The sequence below is a fragment of the Pipistrellus hanaki genome (genome assembly GCF_964339955.1).
Source record: "Pipistrellus hanaki genome assembly, chromosome: 5".
Lineage (NCBI taxonomy): Eukaryota > Metazoa > Chordata > Mammalia > Chiroptera > Vespertilionidae > Pipistrellus > Pipistrellus hanaki.
In genome coordinates this window covers 89,043,214-89,063,000 of record NC_140507.1, presented here as the reverse complement: position 1 = coordinate 89,063,000, position 19,787 = coordinate 89,043,214, and the positions used below count along the sequence as shown (strand labels likewise).

The window sequence follows — 19,787 nt, the reverse complement described above, 5'->3', positions numbered from 1 at the left end:
CATCCTGCCCCTCAGCCACACCAGTGACAGACAACTCAGACCACCCAAGTTGCTCTCCTGCACTTTGGTGTTTTATTATCACTTCCAAATCTCAGTCATACAGGTTAATAAGGGCACTGTTATGAAGCTAAAACAGCCTGGAAATGGCCAGTGGGACCCACCACCTGTCCCCAGAGGAGTCCCTGGGCCAGAGCCTCTTCCTCTTGGCATTGTCTGGCCAGTGCGCCTTGTTGACTTTCCCTGCCAGCAACCCCTGAGCAGCAGAGGGGGTTCAGGGGCTGGCACTGTGGGGAGCAGCCCTCCACAGTTCCTGGCCATTCCCCGTCCAGCTGGCCCTACATCCACCCTAGCAGAGAGAGGTCGGAGCTGACAGTCTTGTCCCCAGAGGTCTATTGCCACAGGTGGACACTCCCACCCCCTGCAGCTGCCCTGCGATGCCCAGACTGGAACCTCCGGCGTGGCTGCCGGGCTCAGAGGACCTGCTCTGTGCTGGAAGCGGAGATGTCCAGGAGCCGCCAGGCCGCGTAAGGGTTGAGCTCATCCTGGTCCCGGCACAGTGCCCACACGTACAGCATGCGTAACACCTTGTCCTGCAGGAGTGGGAATGGGTATGGGCCTGGAGGCAGAGCGCAGCACAGCAGAATGAAGCTGCCAGGTCGGGACGTGGGGACCCTGGGGGACCAGGGAAGGGTGTTGGAGTGTGGGTGTGGGGTCCAGAACAGAGGCCGGGACAGCCTAAAACCCAGTACTTGGTAAAACTGGACAAGTCAGTCGCCTTATGACCTCCATCAGACCCAAAACAGGCCCTGGGACTTCTCAAGGTGCCATCCTGCTGTCTCCTCCCAGTCACAGAACTGCCACCAGTGCAGGTGGCTGGCCACTGCCATCCAACTGGTCCTGGGCTGGCAGCCTGCCCTGTCTAGCCCCCTCCCTCACTCACCGGGTTGCCCTCGACCACCTCGCCTTTGGCGTTCTTGATCACCATCACCAGCTGGGCATGGAAGGTGACGATCAGCACGGGGCCCTGCTCCATCATCTTGCCCATGGCCAGCTGTGGGGGGAACCAATGGGGTGGGTGGGTATCACTGAACAGTCCCCACCAATTCCCTATTGCTCCCCTTGATATGGAGACCCCTGTGTCCTGGGTGCTGCCAGGACGAGGCCCCCGCACCTCAACATCTCAACTCATCACCCTGGAGGGACTCTGAGGAGCCACCCCAATCAGTACTCCAGCCTGTCACCTCCCGCTGGCCTGTTTTGTGTAGGCATTTCCCAGGAAACCCTTCCCGTGGACAAATCCAAACCCTCCACTGAGACTGAGTCTGAACTTCTGAGAACCCATGAGGGCTCCCAACACCCTGGCAGCCTCTCGGTCCCCAGACCGGGGCTGTGCAGGGTGGGGGTTAGTGTACGCAAAAGGACCTCAGAGTTGGGTACCTCGTACACAGGTGGGGGAGGGAAGCTGGCGCTGGCATGCTTTCAGCCCAGAACGAGGAGGAAACGGGGGTGACGTGGCAGCCTAAGAAGTCCTGACAAAGCCCACACCTTCCTAGTGAAGGTGCAGGCATACCATCACCTTGGGGAGCCCTAAGACCCCGATATCTGGGCAGCAGCAGCCCTTATACCTACCACTTTCCTGCGAATATTCCAACCTCAGGACCATGGGAAACTTTCACTGAGAGGAACCCTTGAGGTCATTCAATCAAAGTGCCCACCTGTGATGGAACTCCTCCAGGGATGGGGAGCTCCCTCCTCATGCTGACCGGTACACCATCCCAACCCCAGGGTCCACCCAGCCCACCCAGAAAGTCACTTACATCAACATTGTCAATGTCCAAGATACGGGAGTGGAACTGGAGGCCCAGCGCCTTAGCCTGTTGGATCGGGTGGGCCAGCTGGCTGTAGGTCTGCAACAAGAGGCCAACGTGCCCATCTGAGGACCACCCAAGACCAAGCCACACCAAGGCGCCACGGCTCAAGAGGGCTGGTGCACCGCTAATGCCTGCCCACCTTGGGCAGGTGCCAGCATCCTAGAACATGCTTCCTGCAGGCAGCTCACAGAGTTTCCTGATTTCAGCTCTTGCACCTTTCAGAAACAGCCACAGGGCCTGGCTGTGCTACGCCAGGAGCAGCAGAGGCCAGGAGCATGGGTCCAAGTACAGAGGCCGGTGCCACCCATTTGCTGGCCCAAGTCACACAGTTCCTTCTTATTATAAAGACAGAGCTGTCAGGACTACCAAATGAAGATGGTATTAATCAGTGCAGTAGGTAACGCCTCCGGAAAGACACCTGAAAGGCACTCCAGGGTTAAGTAGAGGCATGCTTGGCTGATCTTAATGCTCCCACATTTATCTCACTCCAAGTCTTGGCCTGGAACCAAACGCTTCTAGGATTTGCCCTAACCCATGGGTGGCTTTGAAACGAACTGCCTTGTTCTCACTGACCAGCCCTTTGCAGGTAGCTGACCACACCGGCAGCCTGTTCTCCCTGCGGGACGGTGGGGACAGAGACACTTTGATCCCTCGTGCCTATCCCACACCCAAAACAGCCTCCGGGACATGCGCAGCCTCATATCACGTCAGGCAACTACAACGGAAGACATTCCAATAGAGAGAAAAGTATGGTGTCCACCCCACTTCTTGTGAGATTTCTTAAAGATGACATTGGAAAAACACCTCTGTGCGCAGCTATAATCTCAGCTGTGTTTTCAGGGGCACCAGCGGCTCTCTGGCAAACAGAATTTGCCATGTCATAATGGTTCCAAAGCAAAAACAAAAAACAAATAAACAAACAAAAAAAAATACCTTTTAACTGACTGCTGGATTAGTCACCATGCAGGGGTGTGTTTAAAAAGAAAATATAACAATTTCTCTGCTTTTTCCAAGTTGTTTTTGAGCCGGCACAGAACAGAATCGACCAAAAAAGCCTTTGGATTGCTCAACACAAAGAAAATGGAAGCAAACACCCCATGAAGACACAGGTCAGGAGGTGAGCAGGGAAAGGCGAGGTGGCGGGGAAGATGGAAACCGTGAGGAGATGAGGAGGTTGCCAGGAGCAGGGCGGACAGTGCGCTCCCGGTAACACCAGACCCGCCTCCTCATAGCCTAGCACCGCCTGTGGCCCCAGGACCCCCAGCCCTGACCCTGGGGGGCAGTGGGGCCTCGTCAGGACCCATGGCTCCTGCCCAGGCAGGAAATTTATCAATGTCTATTTTGATCTGAGTTCTGGGATCTTGAAGCAAGAATAGCTGATGAACTCATCTGGTGCTTTGTGTACCCTGGAACACTGCTTCTGTGCTCAGGCTGTACCAACGGTGTGACTCTGGCTCAGGAAAGGAAGATGATGGAGGCCACTGAGGCCTCCAACTGCTCTTTCTCCAGCACCCATGGGCTCCAGGGGAACATCTAATGCAACCCAGAGTTACTCACTGTCCATTTCCACCTGACCTAGCCCCCAGCCTATACCCCAGGCCATCCTAGCCATGAGACCTTGCTGTATGTCACTCAGGGCCACCTGAAACAGCACAGATAGGCCACACTGAAAACTCACCTTACTCAGATGCTTCTCTTATCATCCCTTTTCTCTCCTATGAGCCTTCTAAAAACAGAGTTAGGATGGAGGAAGGGTTCTGGATGACAAGGCAGGAGGACTGCCCTCGTCCCAGGCCATTAGGCTAAGTAAGGGAAGAAAGAGCAAGCTGGAAGGACCATCTCTGACTAGTTTACCCTAGAAGGACCACCACTACGCCCTTGGTGAGTCTTGCAGGTTGTGTGGTGTGATGTGCATAAGGTACAGAAGGATCTGTGTCTCTGAGCATGTGAAACATAAGAACCTCCCTTTAACCAGGACACAGGCCCTGTCATGTCTTTTCCAGACCAGCTGCTTAGCAGATGTCCTCCAAACTGTGAGTTCTGTTTAGGCCTAAATAGAAAAAAAAAAAAGAAAGTACTCACAGCTTCATAGCACCAGTCTTTGAGAATGTCAAGCTCTCCAGAAATCATGGCCTAATGAGGAAAAGACAAAAAAAGTAAGAGAATGAGAGTGGGCTTTTAAGGCAGAAGAATATTCAAGAATGTTCTCCAATGAGACCCTTTCCTCTGCAGACCCCGTTGTGGGGGCCTGGCTGAGGAAGGATGGGGATCTTGAGTCAGGCTGCAGCAGGGGGTGCCATCTCCCCAGACCCCTGGGAGCAGAGCCCCTGCATGTGGCCCAGGGTGGGTCCCCACAGACCTGGTAGAAGGAAGAAGGAGGTGGCAGCATGCCAGGCTCTCACCCTGGCAGGGAAATTGAACCAAGGAGGTGAGAAGCTGCTTTCTGCCTCCCCTGGGGATAAAGCTTTGGATGGCGAGGCTCATGAGCTGCTTCCACAGGAACCTGGAATCAGGGCTGGGAGGAGCCCAGAAAAGGGAGCGGGGCCAGGCGCCTGTGGGAAACTGCAGGCAGGCCGGTGCTGAGCCACCTTACCCTGGAAGAAGCTGTCTGAGCATGGACTGCTGCTTTCAGGAATCACCCCATTCCCGCCTCTGCCCAGCCCAGCCCCGCCCAGCCCAGCCCAAAGTGGCATGAGGGACCTGGGCAATCAGAGGAGGGAGAGGGACCATATGGAGGCTGGTGGGAGGGAGGTGACAGGCAGAGAGGGCAGGCATCCACATGAAGTTGAGGCTTTTCTTTCATCCTACAAGGGCCTCCCAAAGGCCTGGTTTGGCTGGGCTGGAGGTTAGGGGCTGTGAATGGGCAGAGAAAAGGCAACTGACAGAGACAAGAGCTTCATGGAGGGTGGGACCTTGAGCAAGCCACCCCATCCTCACTTCTGAGCCAAAAGGAGGTGCAAGGGGACCAGAAGATGGGATTCAGGATTCCTAGGGAGACCTACAGGAAGAGGGAAGAGCGCCCCCTACCGCTATAGTAGCCCTGGTCTGGCTCCCTGTACTGAGGATCTGGTTGTAGCTCACATGCATCCCCCAAGCCCTTCTCAGGGCTCACCCCAAGAGCCAGCAGCCAGCTCCTCCCTGACTCCTTCCTCAAAGGCCTCTAGCACCGGGAAGACAAACACCTGACCCCGGACAGCCAGAGGGAACAGCTTCAGGCAGAGAACACGAGGGAGATGCAGGGAAAGGGAGACACACACCGTGGGTCAGGGCCACCACTACTAGGACCAGAGGGGGCTGTGGGCAGCAGATGCCTTCTCACTTGACGGCCAAGGCCTGGGAGTGGGGGTGCTCATGCTCTGAAGACTGAAGCCTCATTTCTGCTGAGAAAACACTCTCCTTAGCCAAACATCCCCGGAGGAACTTTCTGGTCTGGTCTCAGGTTAGGGGTGCACAGAGGCAGGGCAGTGAGCACAGGACACCTGAGGGCCGGCCTTCGGGGTTGGACACCCACCTCCAGGATGTTGGGGATGATGTCATTCTCGCACTGCTGCAGGAACCGCTCCTTGTCAAAGGCAGGATCCACACGCAGGATCTCCGTGAGCACCTCAGACATCTCCGTCTTCGAAAACAGACCCCCTGGGGGTAGCCAAGCCCGGAGTAAGTAGGGGGGCTGGGAACCCCTTCCAGCTGTCAGCCCAGGGGTGTGGGGGTAAGGCAAGATGGTCCTGAAGCCGCCCACTCACCCAGCAAGTCTGTGACCTTATCTGTCAGTGCACGGGAGGCCCGGATGAATGTGTTGTCACTCTCGTCATACCTCATCTTCATCTCGAAGAACCCTGAGGAGACGGGTCAGAGGTCAGGCCTCCCTTCCAGAAACATATGCCACGGCCTGACTTCTGGGAGCTCCTCGTGGCCTGTGTGGCTGCTCCAGACACAGGCGGGTAAGTAAGACCACCTCTCTGAGCCTGCAGACTGGGCAGCCAACCTACCTCAGGGGCAGCAGAGACCATTCTGCTGTGGGCCTGGGGCGGGGGGGTGGGGTGCGAACAAGGAAACACAGCCTCTAGGATGGTGTGGCCCCACTATGTCAGCATCTGGGAAGCTCCACGCGCCAGGAAGAGCGGGTAACTCCAGGGCCCCGAGTGGGCTTGGGCTCCATCTGCACCAGGTTCCTGGCCTCCGGGCCTTCCTAACGCTGAAGTGTCTCTCCGTGTCCACAGCTACACCATCAAGGAGGCCTTAGTGCCTAATCACCTGCTCTGACAACGGCCAAGAGGGTGACCTTAATGGCAATGTCCCTGCACACTGGCCAGCTAGCGGCCAGTGCCCACTGCTCACTCAGAGTAACTGGCAGAAATAAATGGTCCTCTCTGATTCCTGTCTCCTCCTCTGTAAAATGGGGGTCGGCTGTGCCAAGCCTGAGGAGCGCTCAGTAAGTGTCCCCCGTCACAGCCTTGCTGTCAGCCACGTGTGGTGACATGAACACTCACGGTTGAACACCACGTTGTTGTCCCTGAAGTCCTTCCACTGCTGATACCACTTGGAGTCCTTGTGTAGCACAACTCCCAGGGCTTCCCTGGGGGAGATGGGGGGGTTGGTAAGCAGCAGCTGGGGAGTCACTGGGCCCAGTCTCGTTGCTGTGGGGAGGAGGGCCCAAGCTCAGGGGCTTTGGTGACCCCATCCTCATCTCTCAGCTTCCTGTCTTCTCTATTCCCCTTCCCACCTCCTACCTTCCCACAAATCCTCTCAAAGGAGCCAGAGAACCTGGAGCAGAAAATAAACTCAATAACTGACTGTGTGGAACTTTTGTGAGCCTGATGGGGAGGCAGTGAGGAGAATCCTGGGCCGGGCGGACTGGTACCTACTCATTGGGCTCAAACACTTTCTCTTCCTTGAACTTCTCTCCAGCAAACTCCTTCCTTTTCCTGAGCCGTTCGGGCCTGCGGTAGGGCCCGGTCTGGCCCAGGACACTTTCATCGATCTCCTTTTTCACTGACTCCACCCCCTGGAGGAGAGTAAAGCTTGGGGTGGGTACTGGGGACCTTCCTGACACCCACAGATCAGTCTCAGCCGGTGCAGTTGTGTCTAAAGTCAGGGAGTGTATGCTGTGGTACCCTGGGGCCTCCCCTCCCCCAGGTCTTTTGGTCACCTGGCCCACATCACCCACTGGCCTGGCAACATGAGCCTCCCAGGAGACGCCAGTTCTGCCTGACTTTGCCCCCTCCCCTTCCAGGAGCAGCAGACATGCCTCCCCCCGCAGCCAGATGACCCTCAGGTTCTAAGACCCATATCCCACTCTCCCTGGAACCGGGGGCATCCTAAGTTCTGCCTCTGCCCCACGCTCCCGATTCAAGCAGACCCAAGGTCTGTGGGTTCACCTCCCCAAACCTCTCAAACCCATTTCCCTTCCCTCCACCCCAAGGGCAGCTCCATTAAGGCCTCCCAAGACACTCTCAGGGCTCCTTTGTGCTGATACCAGAGTCCAGACTGGAAAGCTGTGCCTCCTCCACACCCAATACAGGCACACTTCAGTTTACTGCACTTCACACACATTGTTTTTTTATAAATTAAAGGTAAGCCCCTCTTACCTTTACCAGCAAAAAAGATTACAACTTGCTGAAGGCTCAGATAGTGGTAAATTTTTTAGCAATAAAAAATTAAGGTTTACACATTGTGATGTGAGATATAATGCTATAGCTCATGTAACAGATTACAGCACAGTGTAACATACTGTACTGGCTTTATTGTGGTATTCACTTTAGTCAATGGTCTGGAACCAATCCTACAGCATCTCTAAGGTCTACCTGTATCCTTCTTTGGCTCCTTGTCACTTTCTGGAGGAAACTCAAGTCCTTTGAGGCCTACAGGACCGTTCCGATGGTCCCTGCTTTCTCTTGGCCTCCCTCTGAGCCCCCTGCATTCGCTCTGACCATGCCAGTGGCGAGGCATATACCAAGCACACTGTACTTGCACAGGTCCTGCTCCGTCTGTCTACAACCCCTTCCCTGTGTTCCTCCGACACGTCACTCAGAAACTGCCTGAACCCTTTCCTGTCCCTCCAAACCCTTCAAGAGTCGGAACTTGAACTTTGTCTTCTGTGGCTTCCATGGCAGCAGAGGCCCTGGCATGTGAAACTATTACTGGAATGAATTCAGGACCCAAGTCACCCCCAGTGCAACAGAACTCTGGGTTATGGACATAGCTTAGGGCAGTGGTCGGCAAACTCATTAGCAAACAGAGCAGGCGAGAGGCTCTCTCAGGGCATTAACCTGCAGCTCCCTAGGGGCTGCGACTTGCCAAGGTCACCAAGCCAGGAGGGCAGCAGGACTTTCAACCTCGAGTGGATTCTCCTCACCAGTCCCACTGTGCAGGCAGCCTTCTCTAGGGTTGAGCTCTGAGGTGGGAGCTCTGGCTCTCAGCTTCAGAGGGCCAGAGCCCACGCAGGCCCCAGCAGCTAACTCACCTGGGAAAGGGCTTTGAAGGCCCCACCCTTGGACACCGACTCAGCTGACTGCTTGGCAGTCTTGGCTGCTTCCTCCACACCCTCCTTGATTTTCCGGCCAAGGTCACTTTTACTGACTTCGTCAAGACTCTACTGAGACAGAAAAGGGAGAGGGTGTCAGCGTAGTGACCTTGGAGACCCATGGGGGCACCTCTGGAACCGAGGCCAGCCCTCATTCTCCAAAGGGTGGGCAGGAACAGGCACTCTGAGCTCATATGGCTCCTCAGGCCCCAAGTCTGAGGCACACACATCTGAGAACACTGCCTACAATTTCTGGGGTGCTGTTCTCTAGGTCAACTGGCCTTTGTCCAGAATGCCACAAGAGCAGCAGTCCAGGGAGAGGGAGTAAGAAAATGAGGGGGGACCGAAACTGGTTTGGCTCAGTGGATAGAGCGTCGGCCTGCAGACTGAAGGGTCCTGGGTTCGATTCCGGTCAAGGGCATGTATCTTAGTTGCAGGCACATCCCCGGTGGGGGGTTGTGAGGGGGGCAGCTGATCGATGATTCTCTCTCATCGATGTTTCTAGCTCTCTATCCTTCTCTCTTCCTCTCTGTAAAAAAAAAAAAAAAGTGAGGGTGTGCCTAGTATTGGGCCTAGAACCTACAAAGTCCTGTTTTCCCTCTCCTGCCCACAACAACAGAACCACTAAGAAGAAGGACCCCACACTGTGGGTGGGTGGGAGGCGTGGGATTTCAACCTCATATCTACTCTCCCCTGGGGACAACCTGTCCCCTCCCCTTCTGCTTTTAGGCAGGCAGAATAAAACCTTTATTTTATCTTCGTGTCCTGGCTGGTGGACCATTCACTTCTAATTAAGTAGTAAACTGCCTGGCAGGTGGGCAAGTGTGACTTCCCTTCCTTCCTGAGGGTGCTGTGTATTTGAACTCTGGAAGCCACCATGCCAGGCTGGCTCTCCCCTCGTTAGCTCCCAAGTCATACCTGCACATGGGCCACGGGGCTATGGCAGGAAACTGAGGGACCCAGAGGCCATTACCTCCTTCACAGTGCCCGAGATAGCCCCCAGCTTCTTCTTGATCACCTCACTGGTCCGCACGGTTTCGGATTCAATGGTTTTCTATAGAAAGGATGTTATTTCCTTTTGTTACTATATAGCAGTTACCAGAGAGCCAAAAGACCAAAGAAACGTTTTCTCAGCTCCCCCAAACTTCACCTCTCGCATGGCCTCTAACCACCCCCACTGCCTGGCCTGTGGGTCTCAGCTGCTGAGGGCCTTGGTCCTGAATCTTTCTCTGGGTGGCAGGGGGTGGTCTTTCCTGTCAGCTTGTATTCTCCTTCCCCAGTCCCCCCCCCACCCCCACCCCGTCACCAGTCACTGCAGCATTTCTCACACCCAGTCACTCCACCCAATCTTAGCCTGCTGTACCCCCAAAGGACTCCTCAGCCCAACCCCGACTTTAATGAAAAGAGTGCTCTTCTCTTGGGTTGAATCCCCACACAGGTAGTCACATCCATCTGAGAGATTTGGGGGTCACTCAGAGGGAACAGGGCTTGTACACTGCCTGGAAGGGGCCCAAAAGAATAAAAATTAAGGGACCTGGGGCAGTGCACCCCAACTCAGTGCAGCTACTTGATAAGAGGTGGAAAGGGAAATTAGTAGTTATTCAACCACCCTGAGGCACATTCTATCCATATCACTCAGAGGACCTATGATTGGAGGCTCTTAGGAGCAGCTCACCCCAAACCCAGTGCTTGGGGGTCACAAAGGGGTCCATGGAGCTGGAGATTCTAACCAGCAGGTAGAGGGCCCTGCATTTCTCACAAACTCCCAGAAGCCAATGCTGCACCGTGTCCCTACAGAACTGGAAAGCTGGGTGACACATTCTTGAACCCTAGGCAGCTATCATCACCAAGGCGAACTCACTCCACAAAAGCGCTCTTCCCCGTCCACACTGAGCGCCTCGCACTGTCTGGGGCCAGGAGAATCCTGGCTCTGAAAGTCAGCGTGCCCACTGAGGGAGACTCGAAGCAAAGGGACTCACGTATTTCCTTCTGGCTTCCTGGAGCGCATCGGATTCTTCCAACTTCCGGGCCTCATCTCGGAATTTTTTAATACTTTCTTTCATTTCTTTGTTTTTGGCTAATTCTTGTTTGATATTATCTAGCAAGCCGGAGAGAAAGCCTTTTCTGTTTCCAGAAGAATAGGATTTGAACTGGAAAGATGTAAAAGGAATGAAGGATTTTTAATTTTCTCCTTTCTGTTTATACAGGTTTAACAATACAAGACAAATTTAAAAAGTACAGACATCCAGACAACAAAATATTATTCAGCAATAATAAGAAGTGAGCTATCTAGCCATGAAAAGACCTAAAGGAAATTTAAAAACATGTTACTAAATTAAAGAAGCCAGTCTGATTCCAACACTATGAAATTCTGGAAAAGGCAAAACTTGGGGTTTGGGATAAACAGGACTCCGGATTATTAGGGCAGAAGAAATTATTCTGTATAATACTATAACGATAAATACAAATGATTATATTTGCCAAAACTGAATGTTCAACACACAGAGTGATCCTAATGTAATCTATATACTTCAGTTAACAATGTATCCATATCAGCTCACCAATTGTAACAAATATTCCACCCTGATACAAGATGTGAATAACAGGGAAATTGTGTTGAGGAGGAGAGAAGGTATATAGCTGTCTGCATGGAAATTCTCTGCACTTTCTGTTCAATTTTTCTGTGAATCTAGAACTTAAAAAAAAAATTCTATTAAAAGTAAAACAAAATGCAAGGCTCTTTCTCCAACGAAAACTGGAGGAGCTTGGAATCCTCCTGGGGATTCAAACATGCTCACACAAGGCCAAGGTCAACACCAAAGGGGCTCATGACCCAAAACTGAATTTGAAGGATTCTGTGGCCCCTCATCCCAAAGGAGCTGGCACAGGGCCCTGCTCCCCAGGCTTCTGGGGCCAGTTAACTGCTTCATTTAGGGCCATCCCAAGTCCCCATTTGGGACTTACATGTCACCCAAAGGCCTGCACACTGGTCCAGATCTCCCTCTCTTGGCCCATAGGATCACAGTCAGAGAGCTCAAGCTCAAAGTTCCTCTCCACCAACACACCCAGAGGCCAGACTCTAAGAGGCCCTGCTCCAGGAACAGTGTGGTGCACTGCTTAAGACACAGGGTCAGACAGACCCAGGTTCAGATCCCTGCTTTGGCACTATGTAACTGAGAGCACGCTCAGAAAAGAGAATGCTTAAAGAGCGACCATGAGAGTCAAGTCACGGTGAAGTGGCCGAGTGTGCTCAGCTGCTCCTACCACTGCCACCGCAATGTGTAGGGTATGTTGCCATGGTTGGGGGCTCGCTTTACCGATTTCAAGAGCAACTGCCTCCCCAGCCCATTGAGCCCTAGGAAACGTTTGACAAGCTCAGGGCTACTCCACAGGAAGGCGGCCTGCCTTGTCCAGATGCACCCTGGCAGGCTGCTGTCTTGTCTTGAGGCACCCCGACCATCCTTACTCTCCACAGGACTCCAAGTTCTAAAAACACCAGGGGCTACGCCATCTTGCACAGCCCTGATACTCCCTCAGGGGCTATGAACTGCCGTTGGGACTGGACAAGTAAAGAGAGAGGCCACAGGGCCTGTCCCAGGCCTGTAACAGCACCAGGAGAGGATCAGGGAGTCAAGCCTGAGTGAGGCAGGCCCAGGAAACTAGCTGTCTGCATGGAAACGGCTGAGATGAGCCTGGACAAGGCTGCCCAGTGCAGACTGGGGAAGAGGGTCAGGTTTTGGGCTTTGCTCCCTGGGGTGGTGAGGCACCAACAGGGAGCGACAGGGAGGGCAAAAGCTCTAGAAAGTGCTTACTGTGAAGAACAACATAAAGAATGGGGGAGGTGTAGCCTGGAGAAACTAAGCCCCAGGATATGATGGGGGACACTCTGGAGTTGCTCAGATTGCTTATAAGGCTGTCACCTAGAAAAGGAATAGCCTTGAGCAGTGAAGGACCACTAGGAGAAACCACAAAGCACACCTTTCTAGCCATCAGTTGACACATTGTACTACTCCGTGAGGCAGGGTTCCTACCCTGACAACGCTGAGCACTGCTAGGGACATGGAGACCAGGTACGCTAGGCTTCGTAACTCCCAAGGCCTTAGATATGGAATGCCTGGCAATATGGGCAACACCCTGCAGCCCTCTTTCCTGCCAACTAGTTCTGATTTTTCGGGCCTCCCCCTCTGTCCGCTTGACCGGGTTACTCACCAGGGGCAGCTCTCCATTTGGCCTGGGTATCTGATAGGTTCCACGGGGCAGTGGCACTAGATTGTGGCTGGACAGAAACTGGACACCACCGCCAAGGCATCTCTAATGGGGGAGAAAAGAGAATAACTATTCAGATAAGAGGGTAACTAGGAAGTAAATAGGCCACACTAAAAAAGCAGGAGTTGTCTAAGACTCATTTACCAATTAAAAAAAAAAAATTTTTTTTTTAAATATATTTTATTGATTTTTTACAGAGAGGAAGGGAAAGAAATAGAGAGTTAGAAACATCGCCGAGACCGGTTTGGCTCAATGGATAGAGCGTCGGCTTGGGGACTGAAGGGTCCCGGGTTCGATTCCGGTCAAGGGCATGTACCTTGGTTGCGGGCATATCCCCAGTAGGGGCTGTGCAAGAGGCAGCTGATTGATGACTCTCTCTCATCGATGTTTCTAATTATCTCTCTCCCTTCCTCTCTGTACAAAATTAATAAAATATATTAAAAAAAAAAAAAAAAGAAACATCTATGAGCGAGAGTCATCGATCAGCTGCCTCTTGCACACCCCCTACTGGGGATGTACCTGCAACCAAGGTACATGCCCCAGACTGGAATCGAACCCAGGACCCTTCAGTCCGCAAGCCGACGCTCTATCCACTGAGCCAAACCGGTTTCGGCTAAAAAAAAGTATTTTTATTGATTTTTTACAGAGAGGAAGGTAGAGGGATAGAGAGTTACAAACATCGATGAGAGAGAGTCATCAATCAGCTGTCTCCTGCACAACCCCCACTGGGGATGTGCCGGCAATCAAGGTACATGCCCTTGACTGGAATGGAACCTGGGACCTTTTAGTCCACAGGCTGACACTTTATCCACTGAGCCAAACCGGTTTCGGCTCGGCCCAATTTTTAATATATATATATTTTTATTGATTTCAGAGAGGAAGAGAAACATCAATGATGAGAACCAATGATCAGCTGCCTCCTGCATGTCCACAACTGGGCATATGCTCTTGACCGGAATCAAACCCGGGACCCTCAGTCTGCAGGCTGATGCTCTAGCCACTGAGCAAAATCAGTTAGGTCTCATTTGCCAATTTTTATCCCATGCCTGCCACTTGCTAACCGCTCCACAATCTTCCCAAATTCTGAGAAGCCAGTGGAATCTGGTTGGAAGAGAAAACACTGGATCCCCAGCACCAGGGGGCATATCTACCCTCCCGCCTCTGAACCTAGGGGAAACCAGATTGATCCTAGGAAATGCCAATTTATGGTGGATAAGGCTAAATCCCCAATTTAATCCCTTAGTCTGACAATGGGCAGGCTGAGTCTCAATGCTGACGGCAAGCAGTCTTTTCTCACAAGCCCACCCACTCTGCTGGCCTTGTAAGACCAGAGACCTGCACATTAAGAGGTAAACAATGATAACCACCTAAGCTCAGGTGGTTAGAACATTGTCTCAATATGCCAGAGTTGTGGGTTTGAACCCTAGTCAGGGCATATATGAGAATCAACCAATGAATGCATAAATAAGTGGAAGAACAAATTGATGTTTCTCTATAAAATTTTAAAGAAGTAAACACTGATAACTTATTGTACCAGGCACAACCCTGGAAAAAACCTAACATGTCCTGGTCCAGGGTCAGGCTATAAGCAGGGCAATTTAGGGAGCCACTTTGGCAAAGATGCCGCTGAAGTAAGGGCTTATGCAGGTCCTGTTCAATGTTGTTTCCCAGAACCCAGCATGGAGCTGGGTACATTGATATCAATGGCCTGATAGAACCAATCTTTCGTTGTCTTCTTTTTTTTAAATAAATCTTTATTGTTGAAAGTATTACAAATATTCCTTTCCCCACCATTGACCTCCTCCAGCCCACCCCGGTCCCCCACCCTAGGCCTTCACCACCCTATTATCTGTGTCCATGGGTTATGCATAGATTCATACAAGGTCTTTGGTTGATTACCTCCCACCCACCCATCATCTCCTGCCTTCACTCCAAGATTCTGCACTCTGTTCCATGCTTCCATGTCTCTGAATCCACTCCATTCATCAGTTTGTTAATCAGACTCCACATGAGTGAGATCATGTGATACTTGTCTTTCTCTGACTGACTTATTTCACTTAGCCCAATACTCTGCAGGGCATTCAATGCTGTCTCAAATGGTAAGATTCTTCTTCTTTTTTTACAGCTGCATAGTATTCCATGTTACAAAAGTACCACAACTTGCTTATCAACTCATCTACTGATGGGCACTTGGGCTGTTTCCATATCTTAGCTATTATAAATTGTGCTTCTATGAACATAGGGGGTGTATACATTCTTTATGATTGATGTATTGGGTTTTCTAGGAGTGGGATCACAGGGTCAAATGGAAGTTTCATACTTAATTTTTGGGGGAAACTCCATACTGTTTTCCATAATGACTGCACCAGTCTGCATTCCCACCAGCAGTGCACTAGGGTTCCTGTTTCTCCACACCTCACTAGCACTCGCCATTTGTTGATGGGAGCCATTCTGACAGGTGTGAGATAGTACCTCATTTGCATCTCTCTGATGATCAGTGACTTTGAGCATTTTTTCATGTCTCTTGGTCATCTGTATGTCTTCTTTGGAAAAGTGTCTATTTAGTCCTTTGCCCATTTTTAAAAATATATATTTTATTGATTTTTTTACAGAGAGGAAGAGAGAGGGATAGAGAGTTAGAAACATTGATGAGAGAGAATCATCAATCAGCTGCCTCCTGCACATCCACCACTGGGGATGTGCCCGCAACCAAGGCACATGCCCTTGACGGGAATAAAACCCGGGACCTTTCAGTCCGCAGTCCAATGCTTGTAGGGGTGTCGAACTCAATCAGAGAAGGGGCGAAAATCTAAAATCCAGCCTAAATCGCGGGCCGAATGGTTTACTGAACAGTCATAAACTGACAATGTCATAAACTGACAGCGGAGTGCAGTGATGACAGCGCGGTGCGGGCCACATTGCAAGGCCTGGCGGGCTGGATTTGGCCCGCGGGCCTTGTGTTTGACACATGTGCGAGTCTATCCACTGAGCCAAACCGGTTTCGGCACCTTTGCCCATTTTTTAATTAGATTGTCTGTCTTCTTTTTGTTAAGTTGTATGAGTTCCTTATATATTTTGAATATTAATTCTTTATCAGATGTATCATTGCCAAATATGTTCTCCAATATAGTGGGCTACCTTTTCGTTTTGTTGATGGTTTCTTTTACTGGGCAGAAGCTTTTCATTTTGATGTAGTCCCATTTGTTTATTTTCTCCTTAGTCTCCTTTGCCCTAGGACAGTGGTCGGCAAACGGCTGCTCGCAAGCTGTTCTGTTGACTAATGAGCTTGCCGACCACTGACCTAGTTCATGGTTAAAGTTCAACTACTGAGCCACAGTGTTCCTCTTTTATTTTATTTTATTTATTTATTTTAAAATATATTTTATTGACTTTTTAGAGAGATGAAGGGAGAGGGATAGAGTTAGAAACATCGATGAGAGATCAGCTGCCTCCTGCACACCCCCTACTGGGGATGTACCGCAACCAAGGTACATGCCCTTGACCGGAATCCAACCCAGGACCTCTCAGTCCACAGGCAGATGCTCTATCCACTGAGCCAAACCGGTTTCAGCCAGTGTTCCTCTTTTAAATGCTAGGGTCAGTGGTTGGCAAACTCATTAGTCAACAGAGTGGCCACTGCGGCTTACTGACCACTGCCCTAGGAGATGTATCTATAAACATTGCTACCAGAGATATCTGAGATTTTGCTGCCTATGATTTCTCCTATGATTTTTATGGTTTCATGACTTATACTTAAGTCTTTTATCCATTTTGAGTTTATTCTTATGTATGGTGTAAGTTGGTGGTCTAGTTTCTTTTTGTTGTTGTTGGGTGGGGGCGGGGCAAGTATCTGTCCAATTTCCCTAACGCCATTTATTGACAAGACCATCTTGACTCCATTGTATGCTCTTGCCTCCTTTGTTAAATATTGAGCATAATGGCTGGGATTTATTTCTGGGGTCTCTGTTCTGTTCCATTGATCTATATACCTGTTCTTGTGCCAGTTATCAGGCTATTTTGATTACGGTGGCTTTGCAGTATAACTGAAAATTTGGTATTGTGATTCCTCCAACTTTGTTTTTCTTTCTCGAGATGCTGTAGCTATTGGGGGTCTTTCTTGATTCCATATAAATTTTGGAGTATTTGTAGAACCAATCTTTCATTTCTACCTTCCATGGGTCTTTCCTTTCTCTATTCCATACCCTAGGCAACACCCCATACTTCTATAGCTACTCTAAGTTAACTCTTGGGAGTTTAATTAACTTGTTTTACTTCTCTGTATGCCTACACCCACTGTTTCTGGAGGCACTGGCTTCAGCATCAGTCAGAAATTGAAGATGGCTTACTTGGAGAGAAATCCCGCAACAGGACCAAATCTGAGGCTGGTTCCCTCTTTGCCCAAATCCAAACACATGCAGATTCAACCTCTAAACCCTGATTCAAAAGACAAAGCCAAGGGAAAAAATCAGTCCAAAACTATTTTTCTCCGCACTCAGATTCCAATGAAATATTTTCCTTCCTCCAGAATCTGGCTCTAGAGTCAGAATGACCTACATAACATAACAGCTTTATGTTATAGCATAGTAAAAGCTAGGAAAATTCCAGAAGCAGAATAGGGAAACTGAGATAAACAGCAGTTTGTGTCCACCTAGTAAATCCTATCTCTAAACCCCAGGACATGTAAGAGTAAGCAGTTTGCACTTCTCTTCCCCAACCAGAGGGTAAACAGCTTAAATCACTTTACTATAATAGAAACCTAGTTAAGTGCCATTTGCCAACCACACTCAAGGACAAATTAAGAGAATAAATTTCATGTTGGTACATCAGCAAAAGCTGATGAATATTTTACTGCTCTACCTCTAAGACCTCCCCTAAAGGCCCAGCATTTAAAGCCCCTGCGAATGGAAGTCCAGGAAGCACCCTAGTACTACCATCCATTCCCTTCCCCTTCTCCTTCAGCACGCCCCGCTCCCCCCCACGTGTATCCCCTAACTTCTAAGGGACCCCATGAGATTTGCAACCAGGGGAGCAATGGGCAGCAGTAGCTCGTTTGGGCTAACCTCCGGGACCTGTCTCCAAGGCTCCCTCCCCTCCTTTTCTCCCACTTCTCAGGGAGCCCACGCAGCCAGCCTAGGCTCTCCTACTACTTCTATGTCCTTCCTTGTCTCTCTCTCCTGTCTATTTTTGCTGCGGTCAATACATTTTTGCTTGCTTTTTTCTACACTTTGTTTGTTTGTTTGTTTGTTTGTTTTTTAATCCCCACCCGAGGATTTTTCCCCCCATTGATTTTTAGATAGTGGAAGAGAGAGGGAAAGACAGAAACATCCATGTGAGAGGAATACATCGATTGGTTGCCTCCTCACCTACCCCGGCCCGGGAGGAGCCTGCAACTGAGGTACGCGCCCTTGACCAGAATCGAACTCCCGACCCTTGGAGGGGCTGGGGGAAGGGGGAGGGAGCGGCACGCTCTATCCACTGAGCCAAACCGGCTGCTAGGGCTCTACACTTTGTCTCTGGAAGAACCGAGGGCTCTTCTCATCTGCCCGGTAACATCCTTTTGGTTTAAACCACACAACCCAGGAGTTCGGGGCCGCTGTCTCTTGGGGTCTTGGCTTTCCTTTCCTTTTTGTTGACCTCAAAATCTTTTCTGCGGGGACGGGAAGGGCGGGAAGAACCGAGGTCCCCCCGGTAAGCCCCATGAGATGGGTCCACCACCCCGCTAGCTCAGACGGTGGCGGGCCGCTCCCCCAGGCTGTCCCCGGTCCTAACCTGGGACACAGAGGAAGCATCAGCAGCACCAGGTTCTGCTTCCTGAGTGGGTTTTACACCAACTCCTGCGACAAAGTTCTCAGCCGGGACAGGGTTTTCCGCCCACACCTGCGCACGGCCGGCCGGAGGCAGGGCAGAGGACCTGGCCAGGAACGCTGGCCACGCTGTCATGGATCTTCGCCTTCTCCTCGCTACTTTCTCTCTCCTGGGCGCCAGCCCCGTGGGGCCTGACCGGGAGGCGAGGCACCGCGATCCGCTCCCGCCCCGGCCGCGCGCAACGCCGTTCCCGCCCGGCCCGCCCGGCGCCCGCCGCAGGCCCAGCTCCGGGCCCCGGCCCCGGCCCCGGCCTCAGCGGCCCCACGGTCCGGCCCCACGCCGCTCGCCGAGACCTGGGAAAGGCCGCGGGGGCCAAGGGCCCGAGGAGAAGGAGAACCTAGGGGTCGGGGGCCGGGAGCTCCCTACGGTCAGCCCCCCTCCAGCTCCCTCTCCCCCGGCCCCACAGGTCTGCTCACCCGCGGGCAGCGGCACCAGCCTGTCCGCAGCGTCGCCGCCGCCATATTGGAGGACCCCGTGTGACCTTCCCGCCGCGCGGCCTGATGGTGTCATCCGTCGCGTCAGCCCGGAACGCCGGGGGCCTGGGACGAGCGGCCCCGACGGCGGTGTGGAGGAGAGAAAGTGACTCTGATTGGATAGCACTCCCAGGGAGGCGGGCCTTGGAGCTAGGGCTCCGATAGGGGCGAGGCCTAATGGGGGGCGGGGAATTCCCGAAGAGCGAGGGCTCTGTTAGGACAGAATTTCGAAAGAGCGGGGCCTGCCACTGGATGTGGCCCGGGAGGGGCGGGAACTCCTGTGAGGCAAAGACGTGGGATTGGATAAGACTACGAAGGGGCGGAGCCTGAGGGCTGGGATTCTGTCCTGAGCAGAGATTTCCCCCCTAGAACTCGCTGGGCCCCGGCGGCTGGACGCACACAGGGGCCGAGTGACCTGCCACCAGAACAGGTTCAGTTGGAATCTGGCTGGTTGACCAGCGAACCAGCCAGATAGTGATTGATTGGCTCTCACTGATAATGCCTGGTTGACTGACAGTGACCGCCAGATGGGCAATTGAGTTGCTCCACGAGCAAGAGCGGATGAGCCCACTTTTGTATGGCAGTCTGGGAAGGCTCCTGGGGCAGGACAGATGAGACCAGGCTGGTGGGGGTCACCTCTCCATCGATTCCGTGTGGATTGAGATACCTTGCCCGGAAGAAGCTCAGGCCAGCTGCGATTTCCCATTTATAGAATGCCGCCACCCAGCTCTTTGAGGCTGGGGAGAGGAAGGGATGGCCTCTTTGGGAGTTCATGGATGCTGCGTTAGT

General features: G+C 52.0%; 1 protein-coding gene across 1 annotated transcript; it reads right to left on the bottom strand.

Annotated features, from left to right (window-relative positions):
* Positions 1-49: 49 nt before the first annotated feature.
* TIMM44 (translocase of inner mitochondrial membrane 44) lies at positions 50-19,099 on the bottom strand. Its single transcript, XM_084884832.1, has 13 exons — positions 18,942-19,099; positions 12,604-12,705; positions 10,374-10,544; positions 9,368-9,448; positions 8,335-8,463; positions 6,737-6,876; positions 6,362-6,447; positions 5,615-5,707; positions 5,383-5,507; positions 3,954-4,004; positions 1,818-1,907; positions 941-1,051; positions 50-590 (listed from the first exon to the last, which is right to left on the bottom strand). The coding sequence occupies exons 1-13, from the start codon at positions 18,984-18,986 to the stop codon at positions 471-473; spliced, it is 1,344 nt and encodes a 447-aa protein (XP_084740958.1). The 5' UTR covers positions 18,987-19,099; the 3' UTR covers positions 50-470.
* Between the last annotated feature and the right edge of the window lie 688 nt (positions 19,100-19,787).